The sequence below is a fragment of the Melospiza melodia genome, chromosome 13, assembly GCF_035770615.1.
Source record: "Melospiza melodia melodia isolate bMelMel2 chromosome 13, bMelMel2.pri, whole genome shotgun sequence".
Lineage (NCBI taxonomy): Eukaryota > Metazoa > Chordata > Aves > Passeriformes > Passerellidae > Melospiza > Melospiza melodia.
Genome location: NC_086206.1, coordinates 22,590,001 through 22,616,382, shown reverse-complemented (window position 1 = coordinate 22,616,382; position 26,382 = coordinate 22,590,001). Strand labels below are relative to the sequence as shown.

Below are 26,382 nucleotides of genomic sequence, written 5' to 3'. Positions count from 1 at the left end.
CGGATAAGGGCATGCTACATGTGGACACCACTGAAACGGATGTTTCCCAGCTGAACATCCCTGAGAGGTTCAAGTGAAGGAGCAGGAGGTAATTCAGTGTTCCTGGATGCATGGCCTTATCTGCTCTGACAGGCCCGGAGCTGCCGTGGCCTGACCTTTGGAGCTTTATCTAAAGGCCACAAACAGACTGTTTGACTTTCTAAACAGTTCAGTCCTGTCTAGGCAGTCACCGACAGCATTTAAGATTCATCAGATGCAGCCCAGGACACATCCTGGGCTTTGGAGAAAAATAAAAGCAACAATATGGACTGAAGTGCAAAAAAAGTAATTTTAGTTTTTGTTACAAACTTGGGGCACTAAGCAAACAGTGCAGCAGAGCAACCTGTGACAGGGTGATGACATGATTTGCCAAAGAGATGCTTCTGGCCGAGTGCTCTGAAACAAGATCTGTGGTGAGAAGGGTGACATGGAAAACCACTCGCATGTGCAGGGTCCCTTCAGACACGTAATGAAACAAGGCCTTTGGATCACATTTTTAGGTCACTGCTGGTCATTGAGCTGCATTTTCCACTGCCAGTGTTTGCTTAGAATTTCCACCTATACACGAGGTACAAAGGAAAGGAGCATTCTCAAAAGAGAATGAGATTAGACCACCCAAATAATTATGACAAATTTAACTTTTATGTAGCATTGTTAAGACAAATCTTATTAAAATACAAACTAGATTTGTCCCACAACTACACTATCTTTTGTTGAGGACGTGCTTTCAGGTCATACCCAGCCATTACTCAAAACTGATCCTCAGCTGCATTGGGATCTGTCCCAGAGTTCACCTCAGGGACACATAAAGATGCTCTGGGCATCTGTCACCAGTACTACCACACACACCACACCTTTCCCTAGAAACAGTTTGGATTTTTGAATGCTTGGGATGGCACCACATAAACTGAATGTCAAAAGGAATAATGAATAGTGTATTCAGCACATCAGTCATTCTGTTACATTGGATAAATCTTCTATATTCCACTTCCTTAAAGGAGCTACAGGATTTCTACACAGGGATATGCATCACGTCTAGATGTTGCTCTAGTTCAGACTTTGCTATCCCTCAGTTCAGGAATTGGATAAAATACCTACTGCTTTTTTGCTGTGAAGTCAACATGCTGAACTAGCAGGCCAGGAATCCTGTTATCAGTCATTCCTGAGGGAACAGCTCCTTGTGCTAGGTATGTGCCAAGTGCAGGTGTGCCTAGGCAGGGCAGCACCCGTACCCACCTGTGTTGGATGGAGTGAAGCCAGGTAAGGACGGGCTGTTGAGGCCTGGGAGCAGGACTGGAGGGATGCCCTGTAGCGCAGGGTACGCAGCAGGAAGGTTCAGAGCTTGCAGGGGCGTGTTGTCAAACATGCCTTGCTGTTGAGCTGCCAGACCAAGAACCTCGTTGGCCTTTTTGATTCGGTCCAGCTCCTGCTGAGCCATCAACTGACGTACAGTGGCCGGGTCAAAATACTCCTTTTCCTTATCCAACTGACTTCCAATGGTTTCTTTAACTTTGGAGATATGCTGTTGAGAGAAGATATGGTCACGTACAGACAGCCGAGCGCTGTACTTGATGCCACACAAAGTGCACTCTGTTTTGGGTCCCTCGTAACTTGTTTGGTTTATACCAAAATGCTTGGCCATGCTGAGCTTTGACTTCTTCTCTTTCGCCCTCGCATTCTGGAACCAGACCTGAACAACTCTCTTTGGCAGTCCAATGTCATTGCCCAGGACCTCACACTCCAGCATGGTCGGTGTCCTGTAGTCATTAAAGCATGACTTAAGAACCTTGAGCTGGAGATTGGTCATCTGAGTGCGAAAGCGTTTCTGCCCGGGCCGGTCCCCGCTTTCGCCAGACTTGCTGGCGGAGCCGCTGGCGCCGGGGCTGGGCGAGCAGGGGTCTGCAAGGCTGGAGGTTTCGCTGTAGTCCACGGTACCTTCGTTGTCGTACTCTTTGCTGTAGAAGCTGGGAGCTGGGCTGACCAGGCCAGAAGACAGACGATCTTCATATTCGGACATTGCGATCATGGCTGCTTTAGTCAGACCTTCGCCGGGCCCCGATGTCGATTTGGTTTCGGTTGCAATCCCTGTTGCGCTGTCGTTGTCTGCGTTCCCTTCGTCTCCTGTGGTCGTGTCTGTGATTGCAGTGTTGACGGAAGAGCAGTCATCGTTGTCCAGCTTTGTCTGGTCAAAGTTCAGATTGACGGAGGACATGGAGGGACTCTCAAAGTCTTCAACCCCTTCCACCTTAATGGAAGATGGACTCAGCAGGGTTCTGGGTGACAGTTCCATACTCTTGTTCACCGGGGAGAGGGGAACGCTCTGTCCGTCGCTGCTGGTTGGTGGCATGTGGGAGAAGCTGGCCCCATCAAAGATGTCTCCCTTCATCTGGAGCCCCCCGTCGCAGTCCAGGAGCATGGCAGACAGCGTCAGGTTGTACCCGGCTCGCTTGGCCTCGTGCCAGTGGCGGGAGCGGATGTGAGCTTCCAGGGCTGTCTTTGCTTTGAAGAGGGCTCGGCAGAAGGGACACCGTCGATGGGCCTGGGCAGGCCCCACAGCTCTGAACTGCCCCTTCCTCTCCCGTGCACGGGTGTTCTGGAACCAAACCTGTACCACGCGCTTCTTCAAGCCCACTTCGTGTGCAATGTGATCCAGCATCTTCCGTGTGGGGTTGGAGTCCAGCAAGTACTTCTGGTACAGGATTTCCAGCTGCTCAGGGGTAATGGTTGTCCTTAGACGCTTATCCCTTTGGGGCTCTTCTCCCCCAGTCCCACTGTCATTCTCTCCAGGGCTTGCACTGGCCTTTTCCTCCAGCTTTCTCTTCAGCGTGTTCATGGTGGATGTTGGAGTCGATGGTGAGGTGGCTGAGCTTGCTGGAATCTGTGGTAATGTTCCGGACAGCAGCTGGCTTGCCAGTAGTGGGTTACTGGGATCAAAAAGCATGAATGGCATATCCAGTGTTCTGTCCAGGAAGGGGGGGTGGATAAACTGGTTCTGTGCACTCAGGAAATGCAGCTGCTGATGCTCTTGCCAATGCTCAAAGGAAGGAAATGCCAGTTTACACTGATCACACTGGTATGGGATTAGCTGAGGAGGTAGGTTTGCCAGCTGCTGAGGGGTGGATGTGTGAATGGGTTTGAGGGAGAGGTGTGAGAGCTGAGATGGACTTGGACTTGACTGTGACAAGGAGCACTGAGGGGGCTGAGGAGGAGGTGGCTGTTGCAGTGAAGAGGGGGAGGATAACTGTGAAATCTTTTGGTGTGCTGAACTTGTCTTTTGTTCTCCTTGGTCCTGTTGCTGCTGAGGCTCTTGCTTTGGTTGCACTTGCTTCTCTTGGGTTTGGTTTTGCTGTGTACTTGGAGGTTCAGACTGCTTTGGTTTCTCATCTGTAGCTTCTGCTTTAGAACTAAAGGTGGAGGAATCGTCTGCCTCTGCCGTGAGCTGCAGAAGAGCTGAGGATGTCGCATTGGCTGAAGATGTAGGTGTGCTGTACGCTTGTGAGGGCATCGGGGTGCTGCAGGAGGAACTGGTTGGAGTCAAGAGCTCTATTGCATCCATAGAGTCTTCGTTCTGGCTATCGTCCTGTCCATCCTCATCCTCATCTTTGTAACAAAGCTTTTTCTGGTGTTTAATGAGATCAAAAATGCGCTGAAAGACCAGACTGCACTTTTTGCACTGGTAGTTCAAGTTGCTTGTTCTAATGTACCTGTCATTTGTGAGCTCCCGTCGCTCCCCGTCTTTGCCTTCTCCCTGATTCTCATAGTTTTTCCTAGCTTTCTGACGGGCATTCTGAAACCACACCACTATAACACGTGTTGGGAGGTTCAGCAAGTTAGAAAGCTGCTCAAATTCATCATCCTTTGGGTAAGCATTGGCATCAAAGAAGTCTTGCAGGACTCTGAGCTGGTAGTCAGTAAAACGTGTCCGAGAGGACCGCTTGCTTCCCCAGTACTCCTGCTTTTGGGGCTCTGGAGAAGGAGGCCGTGAGTCGATCTTCAGCTCTTCCAGACTGGTAATGGGAGGGTTGCTGAAGTTGTACGGGGAGTCCTTGTTGCGCTGGCGCTCCTTGAACAGGGTGTTTCTGAACCAGTGCTTGATCACCTTCTGGGGCAATCCAGATTTGTCTGCCATCTCTTTGATCTGCTCCTCACTTGGGGAATTGTTAATGTCAAAATACTGCCGAAGGACTCTGAGCTGGTCATCGGTGATCCGTGTGCGTGGCCTCTTGTTCTGCTGCTGCTGGAGAAGGCTGGGGTTGAGCTGATGCTGGTACAGCTGGGCCAGGTCGGCGGGCAGGGGGTCCACGGGGCCCAGCTGAGGCGGCAGCTGTGCCGGCAGCGTCTGCAGGGGCATGGTTTGCATCATGAGCGGTGAGAAGATGGGGAGCTCCATGGGCATGGAGAGCTGGGTGAGCGGCACGGAGGGCTGGGCCGGGGCGATGGTGGGAGAGGTGATGGGTGGCGCCGAGGTGGGGATGGCAGGGGCGGCAGCGGGCTGGGGCGGGGCGGGGGGCAGCGGAGGGGGCGGTGGCGGCGGCGGCGGCGGCTCCGGGGTCTGCGGCCGCAGCGGGTACAGCTTGTCGTAGTGTTCCCGGTACTGCTTGGCAAACCTCTCCAACTGCTTAAAGGGAAAGTAATGCTGGTGAACGTGCTCTTGGTGGCTCTTCAGGATGAGGATGTTTGAGAAGAATTTGCCACATGTATCGCACTCCAGCTTTTCCAAGTTCTCACCTTGCTCTGTCTTCCCGTTCTTCTTCTGCCCCTTTTGCTTGTTCTCGTTGTACTGAATGACGAGCTCAAAGCCAAAGTTTTCCAGCAAGGCTTTGGTGGCATTGCCCCTGGCGTCGGAAGCAATCCGCGGAGGCAGTATGGAGGGCTCTGAACTGCTGCCTGGCACAAAGTCCTTCTTCTCTTTGGGCTTTAAGTTATCAGGAAGAGACTCCTTCAGTGTTACGTTATTGTCTCCCCTCTCTGCGCTTTCCCTTTCCCGTGGGGTTTCTTTATCTTTCTCCTTCACTGCAGATTTATTCTTCTTCTCTGGGTGCTGGCTCTGCTGTAGTAGGACGGAGTGGGGTTGTGACAAGGACAGTTGACCTTGCTGCTGCTGCAAGAGCTGTGGATGGCTCTGCTGAGGGAGCTGAACTTGTGCCTTCAGGTCCTCCAGCAAACTTGGACCCGTCCCAGTCAATGTCAGTGCACCACTGGTGACAGGCAAGCTGACTTCTGGATTGAGCTGGAACTCAGCACTGGGGATGTAGAATGGAAACAGAAGATGCTGCTGCTGCTGCAGCTGCAGAAGGGTCTCAGTGGTCATTGGAAAGTGCGGCAAAAGTGCTGGGTTGAAGAGCTGGGACTGCAGGAGAGCAGCTTGCTGCTGCAGCTCCTGCTGCAGGTGGGCCTGGACCTGTGCCTGTGCCAAGGTTTGAGCTTGTTGCTGCTGCTGCTGCTGCTGCTGCTGCTGTTGCTGCTGCTGCCTAGATGCAATCATGTCTGCCAGCTTCTTGCGGTTCACCTCCTTGGGCTCGGCAGGGGAGGAGATGTTAGTGCTTACGGCATTACCCAAGGGAGGAATTCCCACACTGTCACTGGAGACCTGGTTGAGTAGGCTAGGGATGGGAGCGGTGCCTGAAGTGCTCGTGCTGGTGGCTGCAAAGGCATTGCTGTTGCTGGCACTCACAGGGCTTGGTGTGGACGAGCCCAGGGAGAGGCTGCTGCTGCTGCTGCTGTTGCCAGCTCCGTTGCTGCTGCCGCTGGCCGCCTCCAGCTTGGCCGCGCGAGCCTTGGTCTGGTGCAGGACAGACCTCATGTGGATCTCCAGCGTCGAGCTCTGGCTGTAGGCCACGTTGCAGGTGTTACACTTGAAAGGTTTGTTGTCTGGGCTGCTGGTAGGCTCGGGCTGCCCAGTAGCAGACTCTTGGAGGGCTCGTTTCAGTTTATGCAGATGAGAAACGGAATTGTAATGTACCAGGAGAATGTTCTTCTGCGTGAAGGACTCCTTGCAGACTGTGCACTTGTATGGGCGAGATGGATCTAGAAATTTCTCCATAGTGAAGTTAGGGCCCTTCCTGAAGGGTAAGGCCCTTTTTGGTTCTGAGCCAGAGTCCTCTTGCACCGACCCCGAATCGCTGCCTGTTGGGCTCTGCTTATCTTCCAGGTCGCTCTCCTCTTCCTTATCCTCCTCAACTATTATCGTGTGGTCCTCGGCAAGTGAGGGGTCACCCATAGCGAGGAGGTCCCCATTGACCAAGAGACCACCGTACAGCTGCTGAATGTCAGCCTCGCTCAGCTCCAGGTGGCTGGTTTCCAGGTGCTTCTTCAGGGCCTGGAAGGTGCGGAAGCTGCGCTGGCAGAGGCAGCACATGGTGGCTGCCCGGATGACGTGGTACTGGGAGTGCAGCTGCAGCTTCTCGATGGTTTTGAAGGCCAGGCTGCACTGGTTGCAGCGGTACTTGTAGACGTGGCGGTCAGAGACCGGCAGCTGAGGCCGCTTGGCGTGGACGTCGTTGAAGTGTGTCTGCAGGGCTGCTGAGCTCTTGAACACCTGGCTGCAGCCCTTCTTCCAGCACAGGAAGCCAGAGTCCTCCCGGGCGGCGCTCGCATCAGCTGGAGCGGGCTTGGGGTCTCCGGTGTGCTCTGCACTGTCTGATGACAAAAGGGTCTTTCCCACATCCTCAGAGATCTCTGTGAAAACAGAATTAGAGAAAACCCAAAAATTACACCAGCACACCACAGTAGATCAACACCCCCTTTCAGTCCTGAATACTCTGTGATTTTTGATCTCCAACACGACAAGTATTTCTAACATTTCTCCTCTGTCTTCATTCATTTGTTTCAATACCAGCCCATTAACCTCATCATGGCCCACTGCATAAACCTACACAATTTACTTCCTTGCTCCCTTTTTAATATCTGGAAATTATTCACACACACATCCCTTAGTACATTTATCACCTTCAATTCTCCCTTTCAAGCAAAAGCCATTCAGCCACCTCTGTCTTCACTGCTCCTTTTTGATGTCCTGCCTATTTTTGAAAAAGAAGGCTCATCAAACTGAAGATAGTATTTGAGTCTAGGTCCTATCAAAGAGAGGATTAACAGGAATGGAACTGGTCCCTGAGCAGGTGATGGAGCTGGGGGAGCGGTGGGACAGTGGATCTCACTGCCCTGCACTCACCGGACTGCTTCCCCTCCCGCTCCTCGGCGCCCGAGTTCCCGTCCTTCTCTGGAGCAGCTGCTGGAAGGAACATGCTGCTGGGCATCATCACCTCAGGGGTTGTCACCTAGAGACACGGGGAGAGGACACAGGGAGAGGAAAAACATAAGAAAATATTTTAAACATCTCCAGTCGCAAAACTAGACATCAGTACTGTGAAGTCAGAGGCGTCATTTTTCCCAGCTCACCGAAGACTTCGTATTTATTAGATAAAGCTCAAATCAGTCAAAAGTGTTTCTACAGTTACATTCTGGACATAATTAGCAGTGCACACTTGAAGAATAATCTTATTATTAATATTTTTCCTTTATGTGGAATTCAGACTTTGATCACTGACAATGTTTTGTCATGGGCTGTGAAACTTCTTGTGCAACCAATTAGGTAGATAAGTTGAAAGGCCCACCTTAAGCTGCTGAAAACATAATAAGGCCCCTAATTAAATCATACCTAGTAAAGTACACTGTAATCTTGAACCAGGGAGCATTGCAGCACTGTTTTCAAAGTGTATCGATGCAGGGAAAGGAGGGGCATGAGAAAGAAAAGTACAAATAAGGAGAGAGGTGACAAAGGAAAGGATGAATAAGAAAGGACTAAAGAGAAAGCAAATTGTGGAATAAAAAGCTCATGGTAACCCTTTCCTTGCTCTGACTGATGCATTCCCTTTGCTCCTCTTCAATTATTTGGTGCTAGATCCTGCACCATCAAAACCAGTGCAGTGCTGGGACACCACTGCTTCTACAGAGCCGGAGAATCTGCATGGCTCAGTTGGAGAAGCTCTTTGGAAAAGCCAAATGTGCACACTCATCCTATTCTGAAAAACTGTTTCTTTGGATATACCGGGTCACAAACCATCTCACCAGCAGCCTGCATGTGGCTGGCATCAGATGCAGGACAATGAATGTCCTTTTGAATGTCTGGAGACAATGTCTCACACTGCTGGAACGCTGTCTCACAGCACAGGGACAGACAGACCTGCCTCACTGTCACCATCCCTGTGTTTTCCAGCACAGGGCCTCCAGTGCAGTGCTGGTCAGTGCCTGTGGCCAGCAAAGACTCCTGCACAGCCCTGAGCAGCTGCCCACCTTGCTGACACCCAGGGGCGCTCCCCTTGCACCAGGTGCTCCTGCTCCCAGCCTCCCACTGCTGGGAAGGTGAGGCACAACTAAACACTCCCATTCAGGGGTAAGGCAAAACAAGCCTCTCCATCCTTCTGCTGGATATGGAGAGGACATCTGAACCCTGGATTTCAGGAGAGAATGTGTGTGGCCGCTGCCTGCCATGTACCCTGCACAGCCAAGGACCACAAGGCTCTGAGTGAGCTGCAGGACAGAGGAACACACCTGTGGTGAAGCTGGACTCACGGAAAATCTCAGGATGAAATGGTGGCACAGAAGTGGCTGCAGAGCCATGACCTGAGCGGTGAGGGACACAGAGCTCCCTCCCCTTCCTGGGCCAGCCACTGCATGGCAGTGAGTGCCAGGTCCCAGGGAGCAGCAGAGGAGGCCGCTGACATATCCCAGGAGGGGAGCTGGATGCACCAAACTCATTCCACCTTCTGCTCTACACAGAAGCTTCTGATGGCTGTGGGTGGTTGGTTGGTAGACGTTAAAGGTCACAGAGTAATTTCCAGTAGCTGGGCTTGGAGGAGGGGGACGAGCGTGGACGCCGAGAAGGGGAGGCAAGAAGAAACCATCCCTCTCAGCTCGAGCAGCAGGAAGAGCCTGCTTTCCTAGGATCTTTAGGAATTATGAAAAATAAATCATGAGAAATTAAAAAAAACCCCAACAGAGTAGAAAAAGAATAAAATTATCTAACACCTCAGCTGCACATCATTATAGAGCTGTGGCTTTTCATAGGCGTTACAGTACGGCAGCCGTCCCCACCACCACGCTCAGTACGACGGATCAGTAATTGTTTTCATACACTTTAATTAGAAAAACTCAGATGGCTATGAATAATAATGGAAAAGAGAGACTTTTGCACTTGAAAGGTTGAAGTCAATCAAGTGTGAATGACGGCAAAAAAGAAAAAAAAAAGACACCAATTCATCAGGCCTCTGTTGTCTCGCCGCGTCTTTAATCATAATTCCTGATTGGGATTCAAGAAGGCAGTAAGCAGCGGTTCTTTGTCTGCCTTCACCTTCCGTCAATTAACTCTCCCCGAAATATAATCATCAACCTCACATGCTCCTCTGCATCTTAATCTGGGGCTCCAAACCTGTAAGTCCTGCCCTATATGTGTTTAAGTAATTACCTTTATCTACCTGCATCTCCACAGCCACCATTCCTTCCCTTCTTTCCATCCTCCCTCCACCACGGGGAGGAAAAAAAAAAGGAAAAAAGAAAAAAAAAAAAAGAAAGGAAAAAAAAAAAGGCTGTGGTACATTAAATTGCTACAGGCACAAAATTCCCAAAGGCAAATGGAAAAAAAGCTTGGAAAAAAGTGCAGAGAACTAGAAATTCTGGCTATGGATGCGGGAACTGCAGCAGTACAACTGTGGGCTGTCCTTGGGGATCAAACCACTGGAAAGAAGGCACTGCTCAGCAGCTGGACTCACTCTAGTCCTCTGGCTCCATCCAGCCAGAGGACAGACAGGGACAGACTCCTGTCCCTCTCCTACACCATGATCCAGGGCAGGACCCTGCGTCCTTTCATCCCCACGGACCAGCCCTGAGCAGATGGCAAAGATACGAGTACAAATGATCTGCACATCCCAAATCACTCTGCACTGGCACAGAATTCCAGACTGCCTTTTTCGAGGGGTCTGTCCTTTCAGACTGCAAAGGCATCTGAGGGCATCTCATTTCTTTGGACCTGCAGAATTCACCTCGCATGCTGAGGGCTGCTTTTTGTACAAACCCAGCATGGGAGCACGATGGGGCAGGAAGGTGCAGAGGCCCACGGCTCGTGGCAGGTGTGACAGGAGCAGTGCTCAGCGACACAGCATCTTGTACTGCAGATGTATCTCATGGCAGCAACTGTTCTGTGAGCGTGTTCACTGCAGCACAGCCCGTGTCAGCGCGTGCGGCTGTCAAACGCTCTCCTCCTCCTCTCACCTGCAGCTACCTGCAGGTGTGTCATCCTGGCATCCCTCCTCAGCCTGGCACCCCTCCCCCTCCTCAGTTTCAATGGCTCCAACACTGTTTCACAACGGCAACACATCAGTCAGTGTGAGCCATTACTGAAACACAGCCCTCAGCTGTGAGTTCAACAAATGCGGTTTGTCTCCTCCCTTCCCTTCTCCTGTTCATGCCTGTTCTTTTCTGTCCAACACCAAACCCATCCCCACTGTGGCTGCAGCTACCATCTCCTGGCCCACAAGTCACCAGCAAAGCTCCCTGCAGCACGGCACCTCTGTCTCAGTCACCCCAGATCCACCCCTGTGCCCAGCCTGAGCACCATCCCCTGCAGCTCTGACAGCTAAGGTCCCTCTAAGTTCTCCTCTTGTTACCACCCAGAAAGTCCTTAAAAGATGCGAAGTTGCTGGACAAGCCTCTCTGCTTCCAAGAACCCCACGTTTTGGGTGAAATTCGGACCCCTTCAGCAGACAAAATGTCTTTATGATGAGGACATGCGTGGAGAGGCAGGTGCACCCCACTTTGGTGGCCATTTCCATGGACACGGTGGCCTGGCAATGACTGTACAGAGCACCTGAGCGCTGATGGGTCAGCTCTCCTGCCTCCCTGCCCCACCAGCATGCTCACACCCTGACACCTACAAGCCTGTCACCCCTCTGCAGAACAACCAAAGGGCCCACTGCCCACTGTGACAGCCACCAGCAGTGACACACACAGCCCCAACCACCACTGGATCTACTGGGTTTTAACAACCAACTGCAGAGCTGCTGGCGTGCAGGGCTGGAGGCTCAGAGCCCAACAGCCATCACCTGCACACTGCTGACATGTCCACACAATTCCTCCTGGCTGGTGCGAGCAGCCAGCTCCTCTCACACCACACTGCCTGTGCTGAGTCCATGGACACCAAACGAGGCCATGGTTCCCCTGAATATACCCCAAAATGCTGAAATCATGTGGCTCCGGAAAAGAAAACCTCTAGAAGAGGTCTGAGGAGATACATCACTGTCCCCATGTCGATGAAACCAGGGGAATTACAGACGGGAGGGAAGGTTCCCCACCAGACAAAGGAGGTAATTTCCATTACAAAGAGAGAGAGAGAGGGTGCTGGAGTGAAAAGCTTCATTAGACTCTGAGAGGCAAAGTGATGGCAGTATACCAAGGTCACTTCTAATTTAGACCATCTAATTGGCAAACATGGCTCCAAATGGCTATCATCTCACAGGGCTCAGAATTAATGAAGCCCGATTATTTTCATTACCTTCATCCGAGATGGAGAATGAGACACAGAGTGAGAGGGAAAGGGGGGAGAGGGAGGGGGCGAAAAGGAGGGAGAGAGAAAAATTGAGTGACAGCAGAAGGGAGAGAGCAATAAGAAAAGACAATGGGAAAGAGGGTAAAAATGTAAAGATAGCAGGAGGGGGAAGTGAGATGGTAGGGATGGGCAGGAATGATTCCTGGAGCAAGGGAGAAAAGAAAAAGATGGAAAGATGACTGGAACACTGGGAAGATGCCCTAAACTGAGGAAGAGAAAGCTGGCAGCAGAGATGACGAGACAGAAATGTGTAGAAGGATAAGGCTGGCTGTGGGAGGAGGGAGAGCTCCCACTCCCAGAGGCTCTTGGGAAGCCATCCTCCCTCCAGCTCCAGCCCATCAGTCCTGTAATCACCTGCACGGGTGAACTGCACTTCACCCTCCTTGCAGCCCCTCTGAGTCCAGCAGGCAGGCAGGGGCTGCGATGGGCACGATGGCACCCGGCCCTGCCCAGAGAGGCCTCGATGCCACAGAGAGACCTGGGCTACCTGCACCCACCAGCCCCAGGAAAGGCAAGCTGCAGGAGAGGGGAGGACAGCGTGAGCCCCGTCCCCGCGGGGCAGTGGGGCACGGCGTGTGCTCTGCTCCCCAGGCAGCCCTGTCCCTGCCGCGGGGCCAGCGGGAGGCAGCGGTCCCGAGGGGCAGCCAGCCCGGCTGCTCGCTGATAGGGAAGGAGGGAGCGGAGCGGGCAGCGGGAGATGCGGAGCGCAGGCAGCAGCGTCGCCATGGCAACAGACATATTAGGCACTGCAGGTTCCTGCACGGCGTCTGATAAGGTGTTATTAACTGCAGCCTCCTCCAGCACCGAGCAGACGCCGCTCGAGAGGGACCCGGCCCCGCCACGGGCCGCTCACACCCGCCAGAGCCAGACGGATCCTCCGGAGAACGAGCCCAGCCAGGCCTCCCTGCCGCCTGCTCTGCACAACCCACACCGCTGCCTCACAATATTGCCACAGAATACAAACAGACCCGGCTTCTTCACCCCGCGCTGGGAGACCCGGAGGAGGAGAGGCAGCCCTCCCACAGGTGTGCCTAGGTGCCAAAGGGAGGGAAGGTGGGAAAGCCAGGAACACGCGTGAGGATGAGCATCGTGGCTGGGCCAGTCTCTGCCAGCCGTGCAGAGCCCTGTGGCCCTACCCTAGCACGGCAGAGGGCTCACCTGAGGGACTGTGCCCACCTGCTCTGCAGCGCCCTGAGCTCCTCCCATTCCCTCATATCCCGGAGGACACAGATGTGCTTGAGGACAGACCAGCCAACAGTCCTGCTCCAGACCCCACACCCTGCCCAGGCACCCTGCCTGGCTCAAAGCAAACCCCTCACACCAGCATGGCAGCTACCCTGAGCAAGCTGGTTACGCCTGCTGGCCTAGGGAAGGGGCTTGGCTTCTGCTTGCTGCTCTTAGAAAGCCAGAACAGCTGCCACCAATGTAGCTAAGAGGTGAACAAGAGCCGTTCACACCCTCAGAAGGTATTTCCACACTTGAGCAGCCCCAGTGAAATGGACACAAGTCACAGAGGCCGTGGTGAGTGGATGGGACAGCTCTGTGAGCCAGGGGCACGGGCAGGGCAGAGCTCATCCTGAGAAGCCCTGAGGAGACAGGCAGCTAGCAGTGCCCAGCAGGAAGGTAAGAACATAAAGGCACCGATGGAGTGGGAACTGGAATAGGCTGCCAGAGAGAATCTCCTTTCCTGGAGATGCTCAAACGTTGTCTGGACACAATCCTGAGCAACATGCTCAGGGGACCCTGCCTGAGCAGGGGGGTTGGACTGGAGCAGCTCCAGTGGTCCCTCCCACGACCACTCATGATTCCGTGACTCTGTCACTCCTGTCTTCAAAGAGTCACAAAAGGAATCACAGAATCATTAAAGCTGGAAAAGACCCTTCGTCTTCCAAGTCCAGCCATCAACCCAACACCACCACCATGGTTAAACTGCGTCCTCAAATGCCACATCCACATGATTTTTGAACACTGGCAGGGATGGCGACTCCATCCGTAGTGGTGAATGCTTCCAGAGGCAGCCTGTGCCAGGGCTTTCCAACCCTTTCCATGAAGAATTTTTTCCTGGCATCCAATCTAAACCTCTCCTGGTGCAGCTTGCAGCCAGTCCTCTTGTCCTGTCACCTGTTTCGTGGGAGAAGAGACCTAGCCCACCTGGCTCCAACCTTCTTTCAGGGAGTTGTAGAGAGGAGGAGTGACAGAAAGAGAAGACAAGAAAACTGTAAGAGAACAGCTGGGTCATGTTGTGTCCACTTGCTCAGAAGATGACACAGGAGGGAGCTGGTGAAGAACACCAGCGTTACAACAAACACCCTGTTATTCACCCCCAGTGCCAAGAGCTGTCAAGGAAGGGAGAAAACAGGCAGGAACACGGTGCAAAAAAAGAAACACAAAGAGAAAGAACTGGTAGGAATCAAAAGAAACACTTATATACTTAATGACAAGTTCTTACATGTAGACGCAACCTTGCATTGAGTATTATACCAAAGAAACAACAGGGACAATATATCCCATCAGCTGCTGGATATTCCAGAAGCTTTTGCACAAGCTGCCATCTGAGGCACTGACCTCATAATGTTAAGGAAATTGTATTTATCCTGATTTCACAGTGAGATCACTCAACAGTTGAGCTTCACAAGGCTCAAGCAGGGACACAACATACCAGGGTGCAGCAAACCTCGATGGCAGAGCTCTGACAGGTGAAGGGGCTGCTGCCACAGAACTCTGTGCTCCTCATCTTTGTGGGGATGGACGTGGGCAGGCTGGGATGGCAGTGCGTGTGCTGGGATGGCAGTGGATGGCAGTGGGCGTGCCAGGATGGCAGTGGATGGCAGTGGGTGTGCTGGGATGGCAGTGGGCGTGCCGGGATGGCAGTGCGTGTGCTGGGATGGCAGTGGGTATGCCATGATAGCAGTGGGCATGCCGGGATGGCAGTGGGTGTGCCAGCATGGCAGTGGGTGTGCCGGGATAGCAGTGGGCGTGCCGGGATGGCAGTGGGTGTGCCAGGATGGCAGTGGGTGTGCCGGGATGGCAGTGGGCATGCCGGGATGGCAGTGGGTGTGCCAGGATGGCAGTGGGTATGCCATGATAGCAGTGGGCATGCCGGGATGGCAGTCGGCGTGCCAGGATGGCAGTGGGTGTGCCGGGATAGCAGTGGTTGTGCCGGGATGGCAGCGGGCACGCTTGCCCACACAGCCACTTACCGTCATGATGAGTTTCTCGACGCAGTCGGGTGACACGCTGTGCAGGTGGGTGAGGTGCAGCTGCAGGTGGATCTTGTTGTTGAGCATGTCCTGGCAGAGGGGGCAGCGGAGCATGGGCTGCACCGAGTGCTGGGTCATGGCGTGCACCCGCAGCCGGTTCACGTCTGTGTTGCTGTACTTGCAGTACGGACACTGGTACATCTGCAGAGCAGACAAATGAATCACACAGCTCTTCCACGTGCTACTTTCCTCTCTTACAGACAGGCTTCAATAATTTGATGCCTTTACCACCAGTTACTGCCTTTCATCCTCTTCCTCCCATTTTACTCTTTGCTTTTGGCACATTGGAAACACATTACCTGCACAGAGAGATGGGTTCTTCCACCTTACCTGCTCTGATTTGGTCTCCTCTGAAGTTTTTGACCACTTAAAGGAGAGAGGTGACTCAGAGCTGCTGGGGAACGAAATCCGCTTGGAGGATGCTGGAGGCTCTGTCAGCTCCTTCTCTGGCTGGCTGGCTGGTGCTGCAACAGAAAGCCAGGACCGTCAGCACACCCCAGAGAGCCTGGGCTGCACGATGGCTGGAGCTGCAACAGAAAGCCAGGACCATCAGCACACCCCAGGACCGTCAGCACACCCCAGAGAGCCTGGGCTGCACGATGGCTGGGCTTCCATTTACTGCTTGACACACACGCTAAGGACTTGGAGGAGGATGGCTCTGAGGACTGACCTATGTCCTCAGTGCACACCAGGCCACAACCAGCTCCCTCTTGCTGATGTCCCAGAGCACGGGAACTGTGTCACTGATGGCCAGAAGCAGAAAGACCTCAGCTGTCTCTGGGGGATGCTTACAGCCTGCAGGCTGCCCTGCGCACACAGATGCTTGCCCAGACGATGAAGGCCCATGTGTCACCTCCAGGAGCAGCTGGACTTGCTCGGCAAGGTGGAACTCTCAGCCCTGGCTGACCCAGGACATTCTGCACAGGGACACCCTGGAATGCATTTGCCCTGGAGAGGGCTGGTGGTTGTGGCTGCCAGCCCAATCCATGGCAGCAGTGGTGCTGCTGGGATGGCTCTGGCTGGCTCAGCCCATGCCTCCAGAGGAATGAGCATTTCTGGTGCTTCCTAGCACGTGGTCCTGCCAAAATCCCAATTTTGGCAGGACCCGGCCAAGGGGACCCAAACATTCCCACTGTGATAATCCCAGAAAAGGCTGTTTTGTTCAGCCAAACCGATGAAGGCAAATGAGCCCTAAAATCAACAGCAAAACACTCCACGAATTGTGGCACTGGGAGAAGCACATCCCTGACCTTTCTCCTCCCCCGAACCCTGGCTGCCTTCAGTACATAAATTTGTGGGACATCTATTATTTAAAAACTGTAAGGACAAGTATATTATACACAGCCCCCGTCTCCTCCTCCCCGAACACACATTCATAACGGTACTTTAATCTGTCTCGAATCGACTTCAAACCCATTTTGCCCTTAATGGGAGTTATTCATTTTCACTTGAAAGGTAATATCTGACAGCTGGATATTTAATATGATGGATCAGCTGCCGATTAACAAGGCGCTGTAGCGTTCTCAGGCCAGTCCCCCACACTCTTCCCCCTTTCTCCCACTCAACTTGTGAACCCACTGGTATCTGCTCCTTGTTTCAGATGCTACCACCAAGAGTCAGATCCCAGCAAACTGCTTCCTTCCCAAAGAGCCTTCTGTGCACTGCCACGAGCTGTATTCCCAAACATTCCCAACTACCTTCCCTGCCAGTCCCCATCGCTGCATTCAGCTGAATAGAGGCAAAATAAGTTCTGGGAGAGGGAAAACAAGCACAGGTAGAGGTACTGCCAGAGGGAGGCAGGGATCAGAGGATTTGATCTGGGACTGCTGAATTTCTCCTGGTAGGCCTGTCCATACTGAATGGGCTTGGAAGTGCCCTTGTTCCCCACAGCACTGCTGGCTGCATGCCTGGTGCTTCATGCCTGGCTGGGCAGCACCTCCACGTGTGCATGGACAGTGCTGGCTGCACCTGGGCTACAAACCCAGCACTCTGCTTGCTGCCAACTCCACAAAACCAGCCAAACCAGGGGTGGAAGGAGCCTACAGTGTCAGTGCTGACTGCTGACACCATCACAGACCCTGCTCTGCCCTCACAGAACGATGGGCTGCTGCTTGAACCCAGATTCAGAACTGGAAATGGCTTTAAGATGTCTGCAGGGCCAGAGCTGACCTTCCCTGCTTCCAGTAATAAATGTGCTTGGAGCATTGGGAGCATGGCACCACTCTGCTGCTCCTCCATTGAGAAACACAGTCCCTCCTGGAGGGTTTGGGGGGCAGAGACCCACCAAGAGCCAGCACTGGTGGGTGAAGGACCACCCTGCCTTAAAATGCCCCGCGCGAGCCCTGTGCGATGTGAGTGGCCTTTGTCAGGGGCCTGATCAGTGCTGCACTGTCCAGCCCTCAGCGTGAGCCTGGACGCTGACAAGCCAGCCCCACCAGGCTGCTGGGTGCTGCCAAGAGCAGCTGGGGAGCCCAGGCCTGCCAGGGTGGGTGGCACAGCCATGGCACTCCTGCTCTAGACCTGCGCTGGGCAGGGTGGCAGTGACAGCCACGGCTTCGGGTCCCTTTAGACCTGTCCAGGGGGTGACTGTAGCTCCTGTTGGTCACACTGTGTCCCTGGGCACTGCCAGCTGCTCACCAGGGAGTGCTTCTGGATGCAGTGACTCAATCCAGCCCAACCATCAGCTACCCCAGGCTGCTGAACACCAGCTCCAACCTCGGGACTCACAGCAGGGTATTTTCTCTTCTCCTTTCTACTGTGAAGCAGCCTGCTTAGAATTAGTAACAGGTAATTAAAATGTACCATCTCCTGAGTGTCCAATTTCATTAAATCACTTAGTCCAACCCCATAACCGTAATCCTTCAAAACTGGAATTATTGATGATTGTCCAGACCCAAGAATAACCGATTTGTTGCACATAGGATATTTTAAGCATTAGTTTTTGAGTTGACAGCTCAGCTGGGAATTTTAACACCGAGACTGAAGTTTGTTGTTGATAAACAATCAAATGCACAAAATGACACATTCAGTCCACATCACAGATGATCAGAGGAATTAGGAACTCTCTGCTACCAGGAGAAATGAGGACATGGCTTGGCGTCTGCCTGCAGAACTCTTAGCATAGCCTGGGACCCTCTGTGTGTGCAGAGAGGCCAGGACAGAATGTCCTGAGCTCAGAACATCCCGAAGGCCATGGCCTGGAAGGGCTCAGTGACAGTGAGCACACGGGGACACCACCTGTGCCAGCATCTTGCTTCCAGGCCCAGGCCTCGCAGAGCAGACACAGGAATTTGCTTTAAAGTATGATGTACATCTGCGTATCAGACAGTAGTGTTAGTGCTTTGACTCTTTAAATGGATTTAGTTCAGATTCACTGAGACCTGTGTTTCCCAACAAATGTCCCCTAAAGCCAAGTGTGAAGGAGTGGGGCTGCCACAGCACCTCTGGAGATCTGCTGCTCTTCTGACTCTTCTCAGCAGCTTCTGCTTTCCTTGGGAGGAGGAGAGATCCTCCCTGGCTACATCCCAGAGGTGAGGTGGGCACTTCCTTGCCAGTGGGGGCCTTTCCTTTGCTGGTTCCAGAGGCAAAGCCAGCACGGATCTCCTGAACTGCTGCTCTCCATCCTGGTGGGAAGGAAGTCACCACCCACCTCCTACCCATCAGATTCTTTTAGCTAAAGTATCACTGACAGCCCCTTCATCTAAACTTCCATCTTCCAACCAAGCAACATAATGGAAAAGCCAATTAAATGATTATTAATTCATGCTGCTTTCCGTAAGCCAGAGGTTCTCATCTCCCTGCATTCCGTAAACCAGCTTGCCACTTGCCCTAGAAATTTACAGCAGGGTTTCTGCTACTGCCATTGATTTAAACACCACCAGACTCCAAAAAACTCCTTGCCACGAAGTCCAGCTGCTGGCCTGGGGAAGTTCTCAGCGAGTTCACTGCCTCATGGAAAATAGCATTCTGCATTTGGTGGTGCCTCCTTCCTCAAATCACCTCGGTGTGTTCTTGGAGCCATCACTCAGCTCCACAAGTCCTCAGAGCAGTGGGAGCTGCTACTGTGCTAGTGTGCCACACAGCCCCGTGCCATCAATGCCCACGGCTCTGCCCCCTGTGCCCTCACAGTACCTGTGTGTCCCCTGAAATCCAGGGCTACTTTATCTTCTTCATCCATTCTCCAGAAACTGCCTTGATGCAGGAATGGCCAGAGCCCACACGTTCTGCTGGGGAAGGGCACGGGGCACCCAGAGCTGCTGCAGCACTGCCACCTCCTCAGCAGCACACAGCCAACACTTCCTCCCCAAACCTTGTCTGTTTAATTCCCCACTCCCTGAAGGAGCCTCCACTCCATCAGCTGCTGTGGCCACACCATCAGGCCTGTGCACTACCTGCTGCCCTGCAGCATTTCTCAGCTCTGTATCTGACAGTACCTCAGCTCACAGGTGAATGCCCCATGCTCGGTGCACTCCTGCTTCACAGCCCCAAAAATGGCTGAATAATTTGTTTTTTAATGCTGTGTCACACCTTCCCAGCTGCAGCGAGTACCCACAGCTGAATTACTATTAAATATTCATATCCAGCAGCTCCAGCCGCCTTAGGCTTCCCTGCCTTGCTCCGCATGGACACGGAACCCCCGGCAGAGACGCCAGGCAGCACCAGGGGCTCCCGACCCCTCCTGCAGCAGCCCCAGGCTGGCAGCGCCCGCCTGCCCGCGCTCAGCGCCCAGCCCAGGGGTGTTTCTGGGCTGGAGCTGCCCCCAGGAGCCCTGTGCGCTCCACACACCCTTGCAAAGGCTCGGGGGAGGCCGCTCCCAGCGCTGTCTCCTGCCCTCTCCCCAGCTCTGGGGCCCAGCCGCTCCGCCGAGCCCTGGGCCCCTCCTGCAGCCTCCCAGGCCCCACAACATCCCGGCCATTAAGTGCTCCACAAACGCCAGATATTAAAAAAAAGCAGCAAAAAGCAGCCGGGGGGAGGAGCAGGAATAGATTTCCGTCAGGATGTGCCTGACCTGTTTTTTTCAATTTCAGTAATTAGAAAGGCAGTCGGCCTGTAGGAATTATTCATAAACTGCAGGAGCTGTGCAGTATACATTTATGTTAAACATGTCAAATCCAATTGAAATCATGCCTGCCAGCACCATACTCCATAAACACACTTTTCTGCAACAATTTCCCAGCTCTCAGCAGCCCATTAATACTTCCTTTAATAGCAATCTACCACGGATTCGAATCAGGGACGGTCCATTGCACTAATTGCTCTGTTAGGTGAGCATCACGGACAAAAAAAAAAAAGAAAAAGAAAAAAAAATCATTAACAAAAATAAAAGCCCTTCAGGCCAGTCCTCCAGAAAGATTTCATCTCAATCTATATTTTAAGTAGACTTTGTTTCTTGTTTTTGTGGAAAAACCCCCGATATTCTCCGTGTACCCAACGGACAGTGCATTAAGGAAGCCTCTGGTAGCTGGGTCACTGCTGGAGCTGGGGCTCTCCATCAGAGACAGGAACCAGCACCACTTCACATCTGAGAGGCCTTGTGCTGTACCGAGCAGGGCTTCAGCTCAGCATCCATCATCTACATCCTGCCTTAGAAAGGGAATTGGCATCTGCCACAATTCCTTTCCCTCTTGCTGGTTTGCTTGTGGTGAATCTCACATTAGCCATGACGAGATAATGTCTAACACTGCGTCATCAGGCACACAGCATCTCCCTGCTCCAGTGTGGAGGCACTGCCATCTTCCAGAACCTTCCAGAAACCACAGAGATTTCTGTAAAAATCAAGATCCAATGACTCCTTCTATGGGATGGAGTTTTCCCCAAGTATATTCAATTGAAAAGTATCACCTAAAAAAATGTTTCTGCTTCACATTACTGCATTTTAAATACAAAGAATGAATCGCTACATTTATTTTGCAGTTGAGACGCTCTGACAGGCTTACAGTGAGGACAGGTTTTCCCCTTGGGGCTGACACTAAGCCCAGCACAGGCTGCACCTGGACTGTGCCCACCGTGGTGCAGACACTCACCCTGGGCTGGGCAGGGACATGGGCAAAGGAACTCAGGGTCTCCTTACAGAGCCTGCAAACCTTTAAGGAAGTGCAAGAAATAAATCCCTGTGCTCAGTGAGGAAACCAAAGCACAAAGGGGACTAATTGCTGAGGAACATAATGATCAAATTGCAGATGGCGAGCAGCAAAAAAGTCTGTACCCCTCCCCTTTCACATGCCCCATCACTGGCTTTCAGCCCACACCTCTCCTGCTTCTCCATCTCCACACCTGGCTCAGAGGCTTCTCCTGAGGTCAGCCAGTCCTTCCAAAGCAGGACAGACTGAGCCTGCCCTACTCCTGATGGCTGCTCCTCTATAATCTTCTTGAAAGACCTCTGAGGAACCTTCCCAGAAAACCCACTCCAGTGCTTAAGCCACAGGCTGTACAGGAGGACTTGTAAAAATTCGTTATCTAACATCAATCTCTCTCCCTTCAATTAAGCCCTTTGTGTCTTGTTGTCTGTATCCTCAACATGGAGAACAAATAATTTCCTTCCTTTCAGAAGCATTTCATGCACAAGACTTATCTTGTCCTCCTCCTTGGTCTTCTCTGGGGTCAAATAAGCCTGTTCATTCCATTTTCTCCCCCTGACTGATGTTGCACTGTTCTGGGTTTTTCCTGGTGTTTGGGCTTTCTGGAATTGCTGCCCAGCCTCGCCAGCACCCCAGCTCAGGAATGGAGAGATTTCCAACACTAATGAAAGCCACCAGTGGTACAGTATTGTCACCTACCCTGCTCTGTCTGTGCTTCACTTCAGCCTGTCCTGACAAGTGGCACTGAAAGCCTTCCCAAGGAGACACTGACTCCAAACAGGACCTTCTTCACATGAAGGGAAATTGGGTCGTGTTGACATGATTTGTTCTTGACAAATCTGTGTCGACTGTTCCTCATCTCATTATCTTCCCATCAGCACTTACAAACAGTTGTTTGGTCAATTCCCGGGGAAATCTGGGGCAGAGATGGCAGGTGTACAGTTCCCCAGCCACCCCCTCGTCAGGGACAAGCCCTGTGCTCACTGCACCTCCCCTCTCAGCACAGCACCAGAGAGAGCAGCTGGCAGGTTTGGGACGCTCCAGGCACCGTGTCCCGGCACCCAGCACCCTCACTGCACCCGGCAGCGTGTCCCACTCAGTGTGTCCCAGCACCCAGCACCCTCACTGCACCCGGCAGCGTGTCCCACTCAGTGTGTCCCAGCACGCAGCAGTGTGTCCCAGCACAGTCAGTGCACCCGGCAGTGTGTCCCACTCAGTGTGTCCCAGCACCCTCACTGCACCCGGCAGTGTGTCCCACTCAGTGTGTCCCAGCACAGTCAGTGCACCCGGCAGCGTGTCCCACTCAGTGTGTCCCAGCACCCAGCAGTGTGTCCCAGCACAGTCAGTGCACCCGGCAGTGTGTCCCACTCAGTGTGTCCCAGCACAGTCAGTGCACCCAGCAGCGTGTCCCACTCAGTGTGTCCCAGCACCCTCACTGCACCCAGCAGCGTGTCCCACTCAGTGTGTCCCAGCACGCAGCAGTGTGTCCCAGCACAGTCAGTGCACCCAGCAGTGTGTCCCACTCAGTGTGTCCCAGCACCCAGCAGTGTGTCCCAGCACCCTCACTGCACCCAGCAGCGTGTCCCACTCAGTGTGTCCCAGCACAGTCAGTGCACCCAGCAGCGTGTCCCACTCAGTGTGTCCCAGCAGCCAGCAGTGTGTCCCAGCACGGTCACTGCACCTCCCTCCCTGCACAGCACCAGAAAGAGCAGCTGGCAGGTCTGGGATGCTCCAGGCACCGTGCCCCAGCACCCAGGCACAGCGCAGCAGGTCAGGGACAGCGTTCAGCATCACAAGCGCTCTGCACCCATGCCCTGGTGCCTGGGGACAGGCTCTCCCCAGGCTGTGCTGCTCTGCTCAGTCAGGGAAAGGCAAAGAAGGCTTCCTGCTCTTTAGCTTTATGACACTGGTCACAGCCTCCTCCTCCTGCAAGCAGAGCTTCCTGAGCTGCCTGCTCCCCTCCCTGCTCACGGCTCCACTGCACCAGTATTGTGTCCCTGCACCTTCTCTCCTGGGGCTGTCAGGCATAACCTGACCCAGCTCCTGTCCTTCCCACGTCTGAGTCCAGCAGCACTGTCAACACGCTCATGTTCCTGGAGGGACAAGAGCAGGAACAAGAGCAAGGTGTGTGCCTCCTTTGCACACTGGCTGGGCAGCAGCTATTGTAACACAATCTGCCTTTAAGCTCAGGGTGGTGTTGCATGTTTGGAAGCAGCCTGAGCCCAGCACCAGCCCATCACATGCACCTTGGCTCACACAAGGCTGTCCCACGCCCCATGGGCTCGCAGCCTGCTCTGTGCCCTCCCCACACTGCTCCCTTTGCAGACCCCGTGGAGCTGTCCCATTTCTGATCTGCTCCTTGGCTCACCAACACTGGGTGAGGAATTTCACCGGCAGGGTGAAGAAATTAAACCATCCAGATTCAGAGTTTCTGGACAGAAAAGGGTTTAAAAAGTAGGCTCCTCATTTTTCCTTACATATTTTGAGATACAATCTTTGTGCACAGATTAGCCTTTTTAAGTGTTTCAGGTTTGGGCAAAGACCCCTATTGACCCCTGAAGAGATTTAATCAATAAACAAAACTTACATCTGTCTGTGACACTTCACAAAATGGTTGTGCTCAGCATCACACAATCCCACACAATGAACTGAGACTAAAATCCACCTACAGCCAAGCCAAACTGCATTTCCAGGTTAAGAACCAGTATGTGATGGGAAGGAACACACAGAGCAACCTCAGCCCACTCTGAGAGCACAAACCTCAGCAGTCCCCAGGGCCCAGCCTGACCCACCCCAACTCCAGCTAGGGAGAGCCTTCACAGAGGGTGACACTTGTGCCACACTGACACTGCCACATGGTGGTCACTAAGAACGGTTTTGTGGACCACTGTTTTCTGGTATTTCCACCTCCCCTTCCTGCATTTGAAGAAAACGAGGGAGCAAACAGCACCTCTGCTAAATCACAGAACCATACCTGTCCATTTACTCTGGTCCTTGTCCCCGGCACTGTCTTGCTCCTTGGCAGGTTCCTCGGCATCACCAGCTGTTTCATTGGGCCCTTCCACATCTTCACTGGGTTCTTCTGAAACAAGAAAGGCACAAAGTGTGACACAGACATGGAAGGCAGGACAGAACAGAGAGCTGCCAAAGAGTGAGAGCAACAGCAAAGGCTGTGCACAAGGCTGTGCAGGTCATCAGCATCCCCCAGCACAGTTGCTCACTGGTCAAGACAGAAACTGTAAGGAACTGAGAGATGAAGATACACCTAAGAACCTTGCCTGCTTCTACCACCTGGAGCTGCTGAGGGCCCCTGAGGTGACATGTACAGTGACATGGTTCTCCACACAATAAGGTTCTACCCAGCCACACCAGGGATTACAGAAGCATGAGCGACTGACCAGAGCCTGCAGCACCTTCAGCCTCATCCTTCCTCCTCATGCCCATGTCAGGCTCTTCAGCCCCGGTGACAGGGTGCAGAACTGACCCTGCTCACCAAGATGCCAGAGCCCCTGCATCAAATGACATCCGTCCTGGCCAGAGCGAGCTCGGAGCAGCTGGTGTGCTGCAGCCCTGCCAGACACGAGGCAGGGAGGAGGATGCTGGCAGCCCTGCCTTCATCCCAGCACGGGGAGAGCCTGCACAGCCAGGCAGCACCATGGAGGAGCAGGAACGCGGAGGAAACACCCAGCGAAGCGCTGAAAGCTCAGAACAGAGCGGGGAGCACCATGGTGCTGCCCACAGTGGGCACAGTGTGTGTGGGGCAGCTCCACTCCAAGGCACCTGCTCAGGTGGGCTCTGGGAGAGCCCTGTGGCTGCCAGACCCCTCCCCTGCACCAGGGTGTAACAGACACATTGTCATCTACCATCACGGGCACTAACATACAGTCCCTGTAGCTGACAGGGGTTACCCCACCACTGGGCTAAAAGAGGCACTTTTAGGCCATTACACCCATTTTCAGGCAGGACAGTTTAGAACTTTAACTCACATTACCTGGCCATGATAAACCCCATGAACCCAAGCAATCCTGAGATTCACCTGCACCCCCTAACGGATTCAAGCACCAACCCCTCTCCTCCTCCTAACAAAGACAGGGCTAGAAATTCAGATTAAAAGTATATATTAGCAGCTTGCAGATACTCAGCAGTGCTGTTTGAGGATATGACAGCCTAAATTGGGAGTGAGACGGGAGATGGGTGGCAGTGCTGACAAAGGCATCCAACATGTAGAAAGACACATATCACTGGTGGAGGGGTGAGATGTCTGCCATGTAAGCTGAGTGCTCAGGTTTGCTGGGAGAAGGGCTCTGAAAGTTGGGTTCACATTTCAGAAATTAAAATTCCAATCTCTTTTCCACTCTAGGGAAAAAACACCACAAACCATCCCCATCCCAACCCCACCACCCTGGTGCCTTCAAACCACTTCACACAGGGCAGGGGTGTCCCTTCAGCTGGGGCAGCTGCTGTGGGAGCAGAGTTTTGCTGGTTTTATTAAAAACCTTTGGTAATGGGTTTCTATATTTAATTTAAATAATAATTTTTACCATTCTTGGCTGGCTCAGGTGCTCCAAGGCCCCCTGGACAGCGTGCCCATGGGCCACAGCCCATCACCAGTGCCCTGAGCGAGCCCCCATCCCAGAGCCCCCCAGCCCAGAGCCCCCCAGCCCACATCCCCCATCCCAGAGCCCCCATCCCAGAGCCCCCATCCCAGAGCCCCCCAGCCCACATCCCCCATCCCAGAGCCCCCCAGCCCAGAGCCCCCCAGCCCACATCCCCCATCCCAGAGCCCCCCAGCCCAGAGCCCCCAGCCCACATCCCCCATCCCAGAGCCCCCATCCCAGAGCCCCCCAGCCCAGAGCCCCCCAGCCCAGAGCCCCCATCCCAGAGCCCCCCAGCCCACATCCCCCAGCCCAGAGCCCCCCAGCCCAGAGCCCCCCAGCCCAGAGCCCCCAGCCCAGAGCCCCCAGCCCAGAGCCCCCATCCCAGAGCCCCCAGCCCAGAGCCCCCAGCCCAGAGCCCCCATCCCAGAGCCCCCAGCCCAGAGCCCCCATCCCAGAGCCCCCCAGCCCAGAGCCCCCAGCCCACATCCCCCAGCCCAGAGCCCCCATCCCAGAGCCCCCATCCCAGAGCCCCCAGCCCAGAGCCCCCAGCCCAGAGCCCCATCCCACAGCCCCCATCCAGAGCCCGCCGGCTGCACAACAAAGGGCTCCCGGCGCAGCGGCACTCCCAGCTGCGACCCGGAGGTGTCAGCATCGGCATGGGAGGAAGAGGAAGGGCGAGCCACGCTCAGCCGCTGTCTGGGCTCTAACCTGAGCATGTGGAAATAATACGTGTCTTCCAGTGTGCTGTCTGGTTCGAGGGGAATAAAATAGGACATTCATAAGCAGTTACACCATCTGTCTTTATACCA

At 53.5% G+C, this 26,382-nt stretch overlaps 1 protein-coding gene across 1 annotated transcript in view; it reads right to left on the bottom strand.

The window, feature by feature from the left end:
* Positions 1 to 26,382, bottom strand: part of ZFHX3 (zinc finger homeobox 3) — a 123,866-nt gene that overhangs the window by 4,882 nt on the left and 92,602 nt on the right. The window contains exons 5-9 of the mRNA XM_063168255.1: positions 23,950 to 24,057; positions 15,229 to 15,362; positions 14,839 to 15,039; positions 7,211 to 7,316; positions 1,276 to 6,717 (exon numbers count right to left, since the gene is read on the bottom strand). Of these exons, the coding sequence (XP_063024325.1) occupies positions 1,276 to 6,717; positions 7,211 to 7,316; positions 14,839 to 15,039; positions 15,229 to 15,362; positions 23,950 to 24,057 (5,991 nt within the window). The remainder of the gene's footprint in view (positions 1 to 1,275; positions 6,718 to 7,210; positions 7,317 to 14,838; positions 15,040 to 15,228; positions 15,363 to 23,949; positions 24,058 to 26,382) is intronic.